At 41.2% G+C, this 18,114-nt stretch overlaps 1 protein-coding gene across 6 annotated transcripts in view; it reads right to left on the bottom strand.

Annotated features, from left to right (window-relative positions):
- Positions 1-273: 273 nt before the first annotated feature.
- Positions 274-18,114, bottom strand: part of ERICH1 (glutamate rich 1) — a 97,221-nt gene continuing 79,380 nt past the window's right edge. For 3 of the 6 annotated variants that reach the window (XR_006168215.1, XR_006168211.1, XR_006168210.1), the window contains one exon: positions 15,882-16,599. Coding sequence is in view for 1 of the 6 variants with exons in the window: in XM_042815025.1 (XP_042670959.1) it covers positions 1,339-1,502; positions 2,782-2,862 (245 nt within the window). In the remaining 5 variants the exon portion in view is untranslated. Of the gene's footprint in view, positions 1,503-2,781; positions 2,863-15,881; positions 16,600-18,114 lie in introns of those variants that run through there. The other 3 variants (XM_042815025.1, XR_006168212.1, XR_006168213.1) reach the window with 3 other exon arrangements.

The raw sequence follows: 18,114 nt of genomic DNA on the forward strand, positions 1-18,114 counted from the left end.
AGAAAGTCTGTGTCTTAGTAAACTGTAGAAAAACATCCATTTCTAATCTTCTTCAATTTAACCACAGTGGTAGGAGAAAGACACATCTCTTGGAGGGGGTGACAATAGGATATAGGAGCCAGAACAGCTCTGAAAAGGACAGATAAGAACTTCAACCTGATTCCAGGTGTGGTTTGTCATGTTGCACTGAACAATCTGAGGACTTCAGAACATTCAGCTGTGAAGGATGCCCCTTAGTGGTTGAATACAAACACTGTTGACAGAAGAAACAAATTTAAACACTGAAAAAATATATTTGCATTTATTAAGTGAGAACAAAGGATTTCAAACAGTAACATATGCATGGAAGAGTCTACAAAGCCATGTTCACACAGAGCGTTGGAAACGGCTGGACAAATGCTAACCAGCAGTCAGAACATTCCTGAATAAGCTATTATATTGAGTAAGAAGAACAAGAAAACAGGGGAAAAGAAAGGAAGGTTAATCTCTATTTCAATCAGCATGCATATTTTTCGATGAGGGGTTTCTGCAGAGGAATACAATCAGATGTTTAGCTCTACAACAAGACTCAGCCCAAAATTTTTACTGATCCTTTCTAGAGTAGAAGGTTTCTGTACAGGATTACAAAGTCATCTGGACTGCTGTCATGGTTCCTTTCCAGCAATGTAGAGATGGCAGAGCCTTCAGCATCTCTGCTGCTGCACAAAGAAATCAGCATGTGCTACAACGCACACACATTTCTATACAAAAGGCATTGAAAAGTTTAAGATTCAATGTTAACGGTTAGAGTGCACAATTCCTGTAACTCACACAGACGTGTATTTCTAGTTAGACATAAACATACAAACAGCCTATGAAAGATTCTCTTTATCTGGTTTGACTCTTATCATGAGGAATGTATTGTTTCTGACTTTCCTTTTCAAAGCCAGTCTTCGTATAGGAGTCAATTTGCTAAAGCAGGAGCAAGGTGATGCCAAACAAGCACGGCACTCTCATCCATCTGCTTACATCTACTCTGATTTAAACTGTATTATATACATTTGGATGTCTCTTTATGTATACACTGGAAAACAATCAAAATCAAGGAATCACAGAACTGCAGGGGTTGGAAGGGACCTCATGAGACCACCGAGATCCACTGTATTTACAAGTTCCTGGAAATCTGACTTTCATTAGTCATGATACTTTTTTCTTCCCTGGAGAAGTCTGTATTCTTTCATCTTTTCTAACTCTGCATGTAGAAATCAAGGCTGTAACGTGTCTCATTACCTCCACACCAGCAATGGAGACAGAAAAGCTACTCATCAGCATTACTGACACAAGCATTTACTTCTCAGGTCACATCTCAGCACAGCTTAAAGGGTCACAGAAAGTCTCTTCTGTTGAGCCAGCTGGTGTGTACTGTAGCTGGAGAGGCTGATCCCAAGTGTGCCCAGGAGCAAGGCTGCCCGTTGCAGCAGTACGTCCGATGAGTTGATAACTATCTTTCCTGCAGCTTGAGTCTATAGGGAAAACAGAGCAAGTTATTATGCTGATTCTGCTGATTTCAACAGAAAAACTCCTAATTTCAATGATGCTCTCCAGAATAGTAGTTATAAATCCACGAAAGTAAAGCTAAAAGGGATCAGTAACATCTTTCATTAGCTCCATAGGTAGCACTGGACCAAACAGACAAGCGTTAACACAAACTCTTTAAGTGTAAGAAAGCAGCAGGAAATGCCAATCAAAGTAAAGACAAAAAGTTCATTATTTATCAATTCTCAGAGTAATGGAAGTATATGATACACCAAGATGAAACATAATTGCATGGATTCTCTATAAAGCAAAACAGTTTCTTACATATATTGACAATGTGAATTAAAACATACTGTGCATCTTTCTAGTTGTGGCATTTCTTACACAAAACCTTCATTCTTTAAGCTTTCCTTTGCAATCAGCGGATGGAAAGTGTGGCACCTCTGAAATGATTCACAAAGCTCCCATTTCAAGGAACCTAAGATTCACTTCCAGATTCTGTGTGAGCTTAAATAATCAGAGCTCAGTGCTCAAGTATAGTTAACAGTGTGGCTACTTTAGTAAAGGCATAATATTCCTTGAACATTTCCAGGTACACTGAGCCAACGCCACCCTGGGCAGATCAATACTGTTGGCAGCTTCTTTATCATCCTTATGTCCTTATACATAAGGAAGAAATTCTTCACTCTGAGTTGGTGAGGCACTGGCACAGGCTGCCCAGAGAAGCTGTGGATACTCTATTACTGGAGGTGTTCAGGGCCAGGTTGGATGGGGCTTTGGACAATCTGATCTTGTGGGAGGTGTCCCTGCCCATGGTAGGGAGGGGTTGGAACTTGATGGTTTAAATTCCAAGCCGAACCATTCTGTGATTCTGCAGTCATAATCATAGAAGTTGGTTGAACTGTTTTAACGAGAACTTATTACAAGGTGTTCAGAACCCCACCATTCTCATTCCTATTAATGTTTTCCTGCTGCCCCAAACACAATCAAAAGTGATAGAGAAGCACTGCAGAAACACAAGTTTCTTTTAAGTACCCTGCACTTGGTATTCCAACATGATACCAATTATCAAGAATTATCGTAATTCATTTACTTTCCAGCAGAAGCTTAATTAAGACCTCTTTGAGTTTTTATGAATGTTAACCAAATAGAAGCCAGGGCTCCCTTGGGTTGGTCAGGCAAAAATTTGAAACAAAAATCCATCTGAGCAAGAAAAGTATTTCAACAAACTAATTAAGAGCAGAAAAAGAGTTGGAATTTTCATACCTGCAGCAACCTTATATACCCAGGTGTCATTCTCCGCAGGGGGATAACCATTATTTCTAAGTCTTTGTTGAACTTCAATCTCTGTAATTTTAGAACACAGAAAACATTATTAACTCCCAAGGACTTTCTACACTGACCTTCAAAGGAAACAATGATTAAATTTAATATGCTTTGTTAGGAGTGCCAGAGTACTCCAAGAAGCAACATGCACAAACATTTTCTCCTTACCTGGTGCTCTTTTCCCTGTAGGTTCCTTAAATGCTAACATCGTACTCATATATAAAGCCCAGCTGAGTTGCATAACCTGTCACATGTGATCCGTCTGCAAAGCTTAGGTGTTGGCAGAGGCTGCATGTGTCTTGCCTGGGGCTAGGTATGTCTGCAATATTAGAAAGCTCTCTGGGAATGTCTGAAGCTCATTAAGAAACCAAAGCAACAGCTGACCTCTCTAAGAACAACAAGGCCTAAGCCCGTTTTATAGATAGCACTGGACTTAAAAAAAGAGGTCGTTACAGCATTTTGTATCACAGACTAACAATGCAAATAGGATTGGATTGCTTTTATGTGACTTAGAGTATACGTTTATATCTGTAGGACAACCTGTGTAGGAAGCTTTATTCAGCCATGACCCAAGTTGAAAGGATGTGTTAATAATATAACAAGGTTATTTGGAAGCACATTTAAAAATAATCTTTCTTTTCTGGGAGCGATCTCCTTTACCTGGTATGATGCATGTTCTTGCCTCCCTTTTCAACTGCTGAAGCCTTACCTCTAGAAAACACCTAATCTAATATTTATTTTTACTGTTAGTACTACTTTCTCTTAACTGTGATTCCTTTGCAGTGAGCTTGGACTCAGTTCAGCTCCTGGGGTGGTAAAATCTGATCTATAAAATCCATTTGTCTTTCTTTAAAAAGTTTCCATGGATAGACTGCAATGACAAAACTCTTCCTTTTCACCATCAATAGATGCAACCTTGAATAAGGATAGCAAGGCACAATTCAGCTCCAGTTAGTCACACTTCTAAGCATGTAGGATAAATCTTCAGGAGATGTCAACCAGCACAGCACCAGTGTGCTCTGCGAGACCACATCAGCGTACATCAGAAGCGCTTGACAGAACAGTGCTGATTTACACCCCTCCAGGCTCTTTACTATGGCATTCCAAAGTTCTGTAACATTCCTGCCATAAACCAGCAGAAAAATGAAAGTTTTCTGCTTGGAGAAATATTCTACATTAGGCATTCTGCAGTGATATCAGTTATCAAGAATTACTGTAACTCGTTTACTTTTCAGCTGGTGTTTAATTAACGTAATAGAAAGGAGTGATGCTACTTTATTCTGAGGCTCTGGCTTGTGGGTAGATTTCACCTTTCTCTTGCCACACCACATTTATATCATATGAACTCTGTTAGCATCAGTGAAGTTATGTATTATCTGCTGAAAAGCTAAGGTAAGTTGCACTGGTTCTATAGCATAAATCTAAATATTAAGCAGATCGGGAAATTGCTAATCTGGTCCTTTTAAAATACACACTTGAACAGTGGTCCCATGCTAAATCTTAACTGTTGCGTGTCTCAGCTGTAGGAAATATGTTGATTGTTTCTCATTAATGCAATAAAATGGGGAGCTCGCTGAAAGACTTCTTCATAATTTGGGTTCACATTATCATAACAGGAGACACCACTGAAACACAGTGCATTAGTGAATGTAAGTCACTGTGTCTGTACACACAAGTTCGAGCTTAAAATCTACACTGGAAAAAGGCAAAGCCATTTCTTCTTGTTTCTGTTTCTCACAGTCTGCCAAATGTTGTTCTTTGTGTACAAGAAAAGCACCCAGGATTGCTGCTCAGAGCAGGTTCCTAAAGCCTGCATTTGTATGGAAATGAGGAATGCAGGTTTTTTCCTTTAAATTTCCCATCTTGCTCACATTCAAAGCAGTATCACAATTTCAGTAGAGTTCAAAAGGCATTACTAATCATGTTTGTACTTGTGTGACTTTTCTAGTTCAGAGAATGGCAGTGGGGAGGAGGGCTTCCTGGGGCACGGTGTTCAGACAGGGAGAACCTCCCATCCAGCATCCTTCTGCTAAAAATAAAAGGGAAACAGGATGCCTTGAATGCCACAGATCTTTTAAAAGTTATTTCTTGGCTGTGCTCAACATAGTTAAAGAGAAAAATGTTTTCTGTAACTGAAGGTGTTACCAAAATCTGTATGACTTTCCCAAGGTCTCTGAAAGAACCACATACCTGGCTTCTACGTTATTTCAGTTCTTTGAACAAACAGAAGTCTGCTTCAGTTCCTTTGGAAGTTCACATCCCAGAAAGGAACCATGACTGCCACATCAGCCAGAAGTTCTGCAGAGCTACAGATCCCCTCCACAGTCAATTCTGGGTTGGGCTGAGGGAGCAAGAGAACCCCAATCAGTGCATGGCTCTCGTTACAAGAGAGATTTGCTCTCTTGGCAAATACACGAGGATCCTGCTAGCAGAGCAGACTGCTCAACTCATTCATCTACTGGCACCTACGTGTTGCTTGACAGACAGTTTTCTAATAGGCAACAAGCAGGCACAAATGCAAATTACATGCTGACATCCTCCCTTCCCTCCCCATTCCAGAATTAAAGGTGAGGAATTCTTTGACCCAACTCATCTGTATTTACAACCTTGTGTTCTACTCCATTAAGAGGAGGAATCAATGATGAAATTAAATGTTTCTTGATGTAAACCCATGCCTTCAGGATGAGCATGTGCTGCTTTCCCAAATGCAGTAGGAGTCAACTAAGGTGAACAACTTATTTGGACATACTTGGAGATTGGAAGGAACCTCAAAGGCCAACTAGTTCCAGCCCCCCTAGCGTAGCGTAGGTAGGGACTTCTTCCACAGGACCAGGTTGCCCAGAGCCCCATCTAGCCTGTGCCAGTGCCTCACCACATCTTTCTCCTTCCTGAAGCAGAGGGAGAGAAGAGCAATGCAAGCTGGTAGTGTGCAAGAGACAGAGCATTGGAACAGCAGCTGGCAAGAGCAGCATCTTTCACCCACAGAGCTGCAGCGGCATACAGTGCTCTGCAAAGGATGCTGAGTTGAGTTCACATGCATAAAGATCCATCAGCTGAGTCTGCAGCTGCCAGCAAACCCCAAGTCTAATATGGAGAGTAAAAATGCAAACCAGAGAGGAAGGGGAAGAAGAGAAAAAATAAAAATAGGGAAAAGTGAAATCTACTCATTGGCCATTGGGAAGAGAAGTGACAGGGGACCCAAGCAACAGATATCTGAAACAGATATTAGATCTGAGAGTACTTCCTCACAAATCATTCTATGAGTTATTTAAAAATTAAAGCTAAGTTCAAAGGAATTTTGCCTGACACAAATGTAACTAAAAACACCAGCTCTTCAATGGTAAAAGGATTAGACCCCAACCCCACGAGCTCATCAAAGAAGGCCGGGGTCCTGCCCCAAAGTGCTCACAATCCATTTAGAAGCAGGTGGGTGCCAACAGATGGAGGAGCACTGGGAAACAAAGAGAATATAGTGCTTGGCATGCAAGGCAATGTTCTCAGCTCACTCACAGTCAGACTGTTTCCAAATTTTTGTGGGCGTTGCAGCAAAGCACGGTGTTAAGGAGGGATCTGAAGGTAGTTAATGAATTTTAAGACGATGAGCCAGGCAAGAAACAGGAACAATGTTAGTCATAATGTTGCATTACACAGTACTATCTTTGTGGAGCACAAAATGAGGGAGCTGTATTGGAATATGTTGCTGGTGGAAGTAGAAAATGCTGTAAATAGAAGAGGAATGGAATACCATGTGGATAAACTGAGGCATAGATCACCAACTGTAAACAGTTCAGCCCTAAAAGTCATCTAAGGTTATGGATAGACAGTAGCAAGAGAGTTGCTGAGGCTTATGGAGTTACCAGTGAAACAGCATAAACTACTCCTTTATTTCATTCTGTGAATTGACTCGTTCACCTCCCACAGCTCCATTGCCAACTGGTTACTTCTGTATTTGCAGCCTGCCTATCCACATTGCTTTGATGACATCAAAGGACAGAATAATAGACAAAAATTTACCGGCAAAAATCCCCCACATAATAGCAGAAAATCACGTTAATTTCTGCTATGGGTAAAGGAGAACAACTGCTCTGGAAGAAAATTGTACATTAGAAATTACTGCAGACCGTACCTGATAGAAATTGCATAATAAGAAGGAAAAATAAAAAGGAGAAGAATTATCTCAGAAGACTTCTAAGAGACCTTACCAGGATGCCGTTGTGGAAATGGGAGAAGTGATCCTGGAACTGGAACTCTTTTTTTTTTTTTTTAAGTATTTCCAAGTAAAGATAGGTAAGCATTGCTGTCACTGGCAGTAGCACAGACATAGCACAAATGCACAAGCCCTCTGGCATGTGTTTCTGGGCTGGATTTCTCTCTGCTGTCTTAGACCTGTATAGCACATATGTCTGCCTCTGCACTAGCTGAACTAACTGCTTTAAACAGCCACCGCAGTATACATATTTTACATATTGATGTTGTGAACAAAAAGAAGTGATGATGGATAATACAGTGAGATGATGCAGCATGCTCAGATGTAGATATCAAAAGTGTAAATGCAGTCACATGGATTGCTCTCCATTGATTGTAACAGGGGAGTTCAAAGTAAACTTGGTATGAAGAAGAACAGCATATTACCTGAAGAAATTATCTTGTTCAACCTTGCAAATGGAAGACTGGGAGGCATTTGATTACTTCCTATAAATGTAAAGGGAACAAACACCAGAGAAAGTGGAATGCTGCTTAGGCCAAAGGCTAATACAGCACTAACAAACAATACAGCCATGAGGAGATTTAGTGTAGAAAAAAGGCGGCTTTTGATGAAGCATGTGTTTCCGAAGCTTTACAGGAAAGAAAGCAGATAAAATAGTTTTAACACGTAATTTGGCTTTTCTTCTGTACCCCAAGACCTTATGGTATAACATGGAAAGCTCATGTACTATAACAAAGCAGGTGCATAAATCTGTAGTAGATACCTGATTCATTATTAGCTGTGTTAAATCACAGACACTGGGGACCATATGACAAAAGCGGATTCTTTGGAACACTGCTACTTCCATTGCAGTGCCTAGCAGTAAAGAGCTGACAGGTTTATGGCAGTGTAAAAGCATTCAGAAAAATTACTCTTAGATTCATAATAATACAAGGGATAGTAACAAAATGACTCATCCCCATTCTTCTTCATATTACACTGAACTTCTACAGCACAGTGTTCAATTCAAATAGTCCTGGTAGGGTTACATGCACACTGTACTTAGCTGCCTTCCTACAAAGTTTTCCTCAGGGCACAAGAGCTCTCCATCCACCGTGTACGAAGTCAGGAAAGACAGGCAAGAGACTGGCATGGCTGAACTGGGACCCGCTGGTCAAACTGGAGAGTAAGAAGAAAATACACAGGCAGTGGAAACAGGGAGTGGTAACCTGGGAGGAGTATAGGGCTGTGTAAAGGTGGAGTCAGGAAGGTCAAGGCCCAACTGGAACTGAACTTGGCAAGAGGGCAAAGAAAGGCTTCTATATGACAACCAGGAAAGGAAAGTCGAGAGTGCACCCTCCCTAGTGAGCAACAGCCAGACTAGTAACAGCGAGCAAGGAAAAGGGTGATACATTAAACATATATTTTTTGCCTAAGCTTTCACTAGTGACTGCTCTACATACAGCCCTGGAGAGGATGGTTTGGAAGTTGGGAGTAGGGGGAGCAATGTGCCTAACCACTGTAAGCAAATATCAGGTTTGCAACTGCCTGAAGAACCTGAACATCCATAAGTCTATGGATTACAATGAGATGCATCCTAGAGTCCTGAAGGAATTGGCTGATGTAGTCACCAAGCCACTCTTGATGATATTTGAAAAGTTACTGTGATCAAGTGAAGATCCTAATGACTGAACAAAAGGCAATATAGAACCTATTTTTAAGACAGATATAAGGGATGACCCCACGGAACTATCAAACTTTCAGCCTCAGCCTCACCTCCCTGCCAGGGAAGATCATGGAGCAGATCTTCCTAGAAGCTGTGCATACGGAAGAGAGGGAGGTATTCATGGACCAACCTTGCTGGTTTTCATGATGGTGTAACTCCATCAATGGACAAGGGAAGAACCACTGATGTCATCTATCTGGACTTCAGTGGCCTTTGACACAGTCTCCCATCACATCCTTCTCTCCAAATTGGAAAGATATGGATTTGATGAGTGGACTGTTCGATAGATGAGGAACTGGTAGCAAAATCATACCCAGAGAGTGGTGACTCAATGTCTAAGCAGAGATCAGTGACGATTGGTGTCCCTCAGGGGTCAGTACTAGTATTAAAGCAGTACTATGCTTTAACATCTTCATCAATAACACTGACAGTGGGATTGAGTGCGAGTTTGCAGATGACACAGCATGTACTTTTTCTGTTTTCTGTGTGGTGCAGTTGACATGAGGGACAGGATGTTATCCAGAAGGACCTAGACAGGCTTGAGCAGTGGGCCCAGGTGAACCTTGTGAGGATCAACAGAGCCCAAGGACTTGCACCTGTATTGTAGCCACTCCCACTATCAGTACAAGCTGGGGATGTAAGGATGGAGCACAGCCCTGCTGAAAAGAACCTGAGTCTACTGGCAGATGGCAAGCTGGACATGAGCCAGCAATGTGCCCCTGCAGCCCAGAACACCAACTGTTTGCTGGGCTGCACCTAAAGAAGCGTGGCCAGCAAGTTGAGGGAGATGATCCTGTTCCTCTACTCTGTGCTGGTGAAACTCCACCTGGAGTGCTGTGCTCAGATGTGGAGTCCTCAGCATGGGAGATATGTGGATCTGTTGGAGTGTGTCCAGAGGAGGGGCACTGCTGTCCTTGCACTGTAATTTTTACCTTAGCTCCCAGCTAGTGGATCTCAGTGTCTCAGCTGCAATTTCCCTCACTCAGTGGAGGTCTTCAAAGAGGCAGAGCAACACTGAGGTTCATGGATTGGCCCACTAACACAGAAAAGTCAATTAATGAGAAGGACTGAATTTAAGGGCCTGCAGGAAGAGATACACAATGTGACACAAAGCACACTACAGCATCTTTTGGGCTTCCATTACCCGAGCCCCATTAGACAGCCACTGCCCTACAGAACGTCCCATTCTGTACAATGACTGAGTAAATAAATTCACTGACTGTTTTTCTGTAATTTACATGTACAGCAGTACAGAAATATTTACTCATTTTACAACTGAAGATCCAAAGAACTTAACCAAAATGCAAAGCAAACAAACAAACCAGAAAACCGAAAATCAGTAAGATAAGCAAAAGGCAGAGAGAAGACCTGGGATCTTGCAGCTCTGAAGTCCTTAATGGGAATTAGCATGTTTAAAAAAGGTGCTGCAATGCTCACAGCACGGCAACTCTGATATTTGGTTCTACAGTAATCATTCATACAACTTTCCAGAAAGTAGGGATTGGACAGCAACAGAGAGCTGAACTAGCAGACAGGGGCAAGGTGAGGAAAGAGGATAGAAGCTTGCCCACCTCTGCTGTGCAAGTGATATTACAGCACAAGCATTTCCCTGTTGTGTTTTCTGCTTTAAATCCAGGCCTTAAAACCCACGGTGGAATAACGGCCGTCTTTTTTAAAAAAGAGCTTTATGGCTTGCTGCTTCTAAGATACCAGAGATGCTGGGCTGTTCTCATTGGACTAGGAACTACATGGGTGGAAAGATTTATCTACATCAATTATTTTGGGAAGGTTCTTATCTGGCAGGCAATGAACAGACTTCCAGTGGAGGTCCTGGAGGTCCCAGTTAATCCACGAATAAGAGATGCAATGCACAGTCTTGCAACAGTCCCACTACTCAGAGCATATGCAAACACTTCAGGAAGGTAGTGCAATGGGAGCACGTTCAGTGCCATGCTGACAGTTGTGAAGAAGGTGAGTATATTCATACGCTGGAATGCCATTCTTCAACTCCTGTCTCACTGCTGATGTGGATAGGAAAACTTAAGCAGCACTCACAAGACAATTCATTACTCAAGGGCACATCTAGAAACAAGGCATTAGGCTCTTTCCTGTGAAGAGCCTGAAATGTCCACTTAGAAAAGATGGTGCAAAGAAGAGGGAGCTTGTTAAGGAATAAGGCACGATCCCTCACTCTGCTCTCCTTCACAAAGTTCACTAGACTCCATCTACCTCAACACACCCACCACATATTGGCTCGTGTGCCAGGCTGAACAGTGGGTGTTTGTCACTGTGAGAAACAATACGAGAAAATTTATTACAATCTGTGCTAAGAACTCTTCACACTGTGTCCTTTGTTCCCACTGTGGCTGATGTGATAGAAAGCTTGACTGTCAGATTCCATGGTCTCGCAGACTTCCCTCGCTCCATCTGTAGAGGATCTCAGATTATGAGTGGCTCCACCACATAGAGTTCCAGATCTCTTATGCAGTTTGATACGCAGCAAACAGCTATACTGACATGCTGGGTGGTTACTTATCCAACACATGTATACACACAGCCTAGAGCTTTTGGAATTTGAACCATTTGTAAGAAACTGAACAGTTCATTCCTACCAGTTCTATATTGCTGCTGAGAACTTTTCTCATCAGTAAATCTGTGCATATGGGCAGATGCATGTGCAGCTACTGAGCAGGGCTCTTTTCCCTCCTGCTCTACATCCCACGCTGACATCCTATTACACATATGTCAAGTTTTTGAAGTGAATCACACAAATGAGAAATCTTAAGAAATAGCCTTCTGGCACGTAATTCCAGAAGTACTTAGGTGTATTAGCTGAGGTTTAGAAGGCCGTGAGATCTGCTGTGGTGCCTGCAAATGGAGGCTTGTGAAGAACTATCATATTTTACGTATGAGAAAGATCCTAATATACAATAAGCCCTGCACTTAGTCCATATCCTGCCATCTGTAACTTGCTTTTTTGTAGCTAGGGGCACTTCTAATTTATCTCAGAGCAGCACTGCAATACGAAAAAAACATCTGCAGAAGGGATGTTTGGGGTACTAGGACTCCTGAATGGAAAAGGCTTTGTTTTAAGATAACATGGATACATTCAAATCATGACCATAATTTTAGTTCTGCTTCTAAAGCACTGATTTACAAGAAGAATAACAGAAGAATACAACTCCAGTCAACCGTGACACTGGTACATCTCTGTTCTTTTCAAATACTATTTCAGATACTCAAAATGTGTGGGTTATTGTATTCCATATGGTTTTATAAATTGAGTCATAAACCCTAAAAAAAAGTTTGTAAGGGTTTTTGTTGTTGTTGTTTTGTTTTTCTTCAAACTCAAACTTCAAAGTACCTGACCTACCTGCTAAAACCTGAAGAATACCCTTGTGAAAGGCATGTGCTATCACAGTAACAGTGAATCTTGAGCTATTCTAAAATGCAGAACTTTATAAAAAATTTCCATTACTGTGTAAAGAAATGCATCAGAACGTCAAGAAGTTCAAAATCATACATGCCCATCCTACTAGTTTTATGATTTTCTTGCCCTCTTTTTCAAATGTTTTAATTTAAAAATAGTTTAAAAAAAACCATTTTGTTACTTACAGACATTAACTACATTATATAATTCATATGCAGCCCAAGATAATTCTTCTTTACTCATTGTGGCCCAGGCAAGCCAAAAGGTTGGGCACACATAGACCCATGTATCTAAACTATTTGTCTAAAGTTTTCCTTAGTGGTCTGATGTTCTTCACATTTGGCAGTAATGGATATCTAGATCTGTAGCACTCACATATAGTTTCTAATTTGGAAAATGTAAACACTTTGATCCATTCTGGTAGATATAAAAGCCTGGATGCAGTATATTTCCATGCTGCATGTTTCCAGTGCAACAGGCTAATGAATTAACCTATGTAAAATAAAAAGGGGCTGAAAAAAATTGTCCTGTAAAAGTTAAAACTGCAATTCAGTAAGATAAAGATTACTGTAGTCTTCCAAGAATGATAGAAAATGCTTCAAAGTGATAGGTTAAATTACATGGACTTAGTGGAAACTTATTAAATTTATGTTCTCATGCAGTTTCTGACATATTCCCTTGTTTTGTTTCCTTGTAATCACCCTCACATTGCCAATTACATACAGTGATCCATGATATCTGTATTCCTATTTAAATGCTCTAATCCCTTAATAAGACTTCTATTATTTCTGGAATGGCATTGTGCCAGCACAGCTGTGGCTACTTAGCAGGATCAGTAATCTATTTCTAGGCATAATCCAGAGTAAAGGTACATTTATTCTGTTGTGAATTCTCTAGATGAACACTAGAAGATTCTTTCATCAGCATCAGTAGAGTGTAAAACAATCTATGCAGGAGGTAAAGCATGAAAAATTCATTAATCAAAGGAGTAGCATTTCTATAATGCTTATTTTTTCATTATGCAGTCTCTATTCTGATTAAGTGTTGTGGCTGTCTGTCTGTCTGTAGGCCAAACAGAAATGATTAAAACAGAAGTTAAATTACCTAGAGGTGGAAAGCCAAACCCAAGAGGGGAACAGTAGTGAACACTTGCATTTAAACGTGACACAATGGACTTAGGACTGATTGCTCTCTTCAGAGATTGTATCTCCCATGACACAATGCTAAGGATCACTAGGACCAGACAGTATTCATCTAACAGCTCTAAACTAACTGAGGGATGAAATAACACAACTGCTAGCTGCAGTGTGTTACCTCTGGGAATTGTGTCAGTATCAGAGGCCTGCATGGTGGTAAAATGGATCATTTTAACAAAGGGATCCAGAAGTGACCCGAGGAACTACAGGCGCAGCACTGCCAACGGGACCGGAGAAGGGTTTTTCCCTTTGTGGTCCTATATGGAACCAGAGTTGGACATGATGATCTTTGTGGGTACCTTCCAACGCATGATTCCTTGGTTCTATAAGACCACCACACCTGCTGTCTTTGTTCAGCAAATCAGTAGTAACCACTGCAAGAAAAAGAAGGAGCAGACACATGAGAAGATACTTTGTGCAACAGTTCATAAAACTTCTGCAAAGGGAAAATACATTTCACAAGCCCACCGCCTTTATAATAACTGGTTAAGCTGTGTACTAAACTGGATTTGTTTAAATTGAAAACAAAACAAAACAAAACAACTTGCAAAAGGAGTTCACGTGGGCTAAGAAGATCCTCATTTGTATGAATAAGCAATTAAAAGACACAAAAACAAAGCAGGAATGCAAGAGTCCCACTGGAAGGAAATCACCAATGCAATCCTATGGGATTTCATGCCAAGTTGTGTGCTGCTCAGCAAAGTTCTGAATGACCTTAAAAAGGTGATGAATAATGGGAGAACAAAGACTGCTGATTCCACTATGTTTATTACAGTGACTACAACTGAAAGCTGACTGTGCAGAGCTGCAGAAGCACAGCTTGATCACGAACAACTTGTGGCAAAATGGCAGACAAGATTCTACGTAAGGCATAGCAAAGCTGTACACACAGCTATGTAGGGTAATTAAGAATATTAGGAAATGAAATAGCATTTCTATGAAAATGCCAGTTCAGTAAGGGGTCAAGAAAGCAACCAAATCATTTGACTGCAAGACAAATAAAAAAACAGCTCAAACCTGTATGGTGAATCTGTGTTTTTAATAACATGCACCCACCACTAAATCAGGCTTCCCAGGACTCCATCCAACACCTCCAGAACTTCCCTGGGCAATGTGAGCCAGTGCTGCACCATTCTCTAAGAGCTGCTCTGAGATATCCCCTCTTCTAATTTAAAGACATTCCCCCTTGTCCTATCACTATAAGACAATGTAAAAAGTCAGTCTCTTTTCTGCTTATAAGCTCTCCTCAGGTACTGGAAAGCCACAATAAGATCTCCCCAGAGTTTTCCCTTCTCCAAGCTAAACAAGACCAGTTCCCTCAGCTTTTCTTCAAAGGAGAAGTGCTCCAGCCCCTCTGATCATCATTGTGGTCCTCCAACAGCTCCGCATATTTCTTGTATGACATCCTTGAATTCTTCCCAAGCCACCCATCCTTGCTTCCGTTGCCTGTACTTTTACTTCTTTTTCCTCAATTTAACCAGCAGTCCTTGCTTAGCCATGCTAGTTTCCTGCCTCCTCTCCGATTTCTTATGCTGGGGGAGGGAAGAGGTCTTACACAGTCAGAAAGGTGTCCTAAAGATCTGCCAGCTCTGTTCCATTCTGATGTCCCTAAGGACAATCTCCCTCGGGGAGATCATCCAGTAATTCCTTATACAACTGGAATTTCACTCTCCTGAACTTCAGGGTCCTGACTCTGCTCCTTGCCAGGCCCTTCTTCACAATCATGAACTCAATCAGAGCGTGGTCACTGCAACCCAGGCTGCCTCCATCTTAACCACTTTAACAATCTCCTCCACACTGATGAGCAGCAGGTCCAGTAACACTTCACCTCTGCTTGGTCTGCCCAGTACCAGAGCCAGGAAGTTATCCTCAACTTCAAAGGACAAAAGTCCTTTGCTACAAGAGACTGCTTTTTACACTGGCCTATAGAAAGTGTTCAATTTACGCTGTTTTTCAGAATCCTCTCGTGCTTGATCTCCTACAGTTTGAAGCATGGTTCTTGGATCCTAGTGTCCTATTTTTTTGGTGAGCATTAAAAGCTCAGTGGAAGCTTACTTACTCACAGTGTAATACTTGGGAAAAAAAAAAAAAAGTATCACAATAAAAAAGCAAAGCAAACAAGAGAGGATGCTTTAATTTCAGATAGACAGCTGTAAAATTGCTTAGTATAAATAGTTAGAATTTTTTGTTTGTACTTCTTTTTTGCAATACAGAGTTGAATGGCTATGGGAAGATACAGCCATCTGTCTTGTGGGTGCCTGGAGGAAACTTCTATACCAAAGCAGCACTGACAGTTATACAGTAATATCCTGCTGCACAATGCTACTGAACTGAGAGTTGGAATGCAATTATTTCCACCGTGTGAGGGCTCTGCACAGAACAAAATGCTCAGCTGCAATGACTCCTGCTCACTCACAAGTACACACTGCCAGACTGGGAATGAAAGTTAATGCTCCGGCAGGGCATAATGGATGGCAGTGCAAACACACAAGATTCCATGCATTGAGATAACATCCAGGTCCACAGATTCAAATTTAATACTAGAGAAGAGAAGGAACAGAAACTGTGTGCAGAATGCCTTTATTGGGTAGGTTTTCAGATGACTTATCCTGTATATTCACAAACAGTAACAGCAACAAATTGAGGGACTCGGGAAAAAAGAAGGTAACAAGGATTTCTTGGCTTCATACAGAAAAATTCCTGTTCAAATGCCTGCAGTACAAAGCATCAATAAATTGTGAATAATTAAATCCTATGATTTGGATCAGCCATGGACAACTGGCTCTGCATTAAGGTTGATGAAGGACCCTGAGTTGCTATTCAAAAGACTATCCTCTTAGAGATACTTGCTCAATACCATCTCAACTTTGTGACTTTCACTTTCCAAGTTTCTCATCACTCTCATCTGAAAGTACAAGTCTTAAGTAGTTCACGAGAATGTTGCTAAATAGAACTAAACAGCTCTGGGAATCATTACCTGCAGGGGAAATACCAGACTCACACATGCATAGTTCCATTTCTGCTTCTGTCCCATTCACCTCTTCTTGGTAAGTCATTGTTTCCAGCTGCTTCCCAGGACCTGGCCATGCTCAGGCTTCCATCATACATCACATGCCAAGTATTTTGAGACTGCTTTTCACTCTGCAGAAGAGGGCTGAGTTACCTTACACATCCAGTGGAGGAGAAGCCTTGGAAATTATTGAGAAAGTGGACTGAACACCTAGAAACACAATAGTCAGCTTAGCATTTGTGTCCCAGGTGCCCTTGAAATATTCTGGCTTGGCATTTAACTCTGATGGGTTTTTGCTCATGCAGGAGGAAACTGGATTGAAAGAATGCACGTTTCCAGGAGTAAAAGGACCTTTTGGAATCCTAAAACCTAACTCTGTTAGCATAGTCAGAATTTGGGAGCAGAAGGCTGCATGCTACCTGTTTGTATGTGAGGGGTTTCTACAGGTCAGATTCTAGTTGGGGCAATTAGATTTTGCTCAGATAAAGCTGTAGAAGTGCATTCAGCTGCTTGATTCACATAATTAAAAGAAACCAATGTACTGCTCTGAATGTCTCTTTTCTTTGGCTACTTCTCGTTGTTGTTTTTCTTTTTTTCCAGTTTCTGTTACAAAACATTTCAGTTCTCTTTTCTGCCTTCTAACTGCAGGCACCTGCAGCTGGTGTAGGAGTGGTACTTCTAGTTACAAGTTGTTTTAAAATCCTTTTCTTTTCACACTTAGTTCCTACGCTAATTGGATGTACTGTGACTTTGGTTGCTGCGCTGTTATCCTGTTATTCCTCCTTTGTGTTTCTATTGTGCAGCTTTGGGGCCAGGCTGTGATACAGCCTTGATTAAAGGGGGCTGTGAGAGTGAGAAACCACTGCACTCAAGTGGGAATCCCATAGGCAGCTTGGCCTCTTATAAAGATCCTCCTGAGAATCTGCTCCTGCTTACTTCTGTACTGTGACAGCTCTGGGCAGAGTAAATGGGGCTTCTCTGTAACATTTCTAGCTCCAGCAGATAATGTTAGCACAGCTTGCTTTTTGGTTCTTCGTACCACCTGTCTCTCCTCTGCAGCTCAGCACTCGGTGAGCAGCAGAAGCTGGGAGACTAAGCCGAAGTTAGATGAACGCCTCTGATGAATCCTCACACGTGTGTCCAACAATGGATTAGGGGGCAGATGTTTAGGTAGTTAATGCTAGTACTGAGAGAGTTAGTAGGTCAATGCTGTATCCCTGGAAATCTGCTTACAGAACTGCTTATGTAAAAACTGCATAAAATCTGCACACCTCGCTAGAAAACTGTGAGTGCAACATCCTACACAAATTTCTAAGTCTCAAAACTGTATTTTTCATTAGCAGTTAATGTGCTTATTGCAAGGATCTTTCTTAAAGAGCCAGCTGGAAGAAATGCGACACACATAATACACACATTAGACACCACCATGAGATTGTCTTGTTGAACACAAGAAAATACTGGAAACGTGGTGACAGAACTCAAGCTATAGATCACATTTTGCAGGAAAAGAAACAACTATGAATTTTCCTTTGATGCTTTTTTTAAAAAGGAATCTTTCAGAATAAACATTCTTAACTAATACAAACGATTCCCTGCAGAGCAACAAATTCAAAATAAATATCTAAGACAAAGTTGAAAGGGTATTTACTATGACTGCTTTTCAGTTCTTCTGCTTCCCCTTAAACATACCTTAATAACAAACATTTGTATAGTTTTTGTTGTTGT

The sequence above is a fragment of the Centrocercus urophasianus genome, unplaced genomic scaffold, assembly GCF_019232065.1.
Source record: "Centrocercus urophasianus isolate 14NV4802_14NV808 unplaced genomic scaffold, USGS_Curo_1.0 seq_10, whole genome shotgun sequence".
NCBI lineage: Eukaryota > Metazoa > Chordata > Aves > Galliformes > Phasianidae > Centrocercus > Centrocercus urophasianus.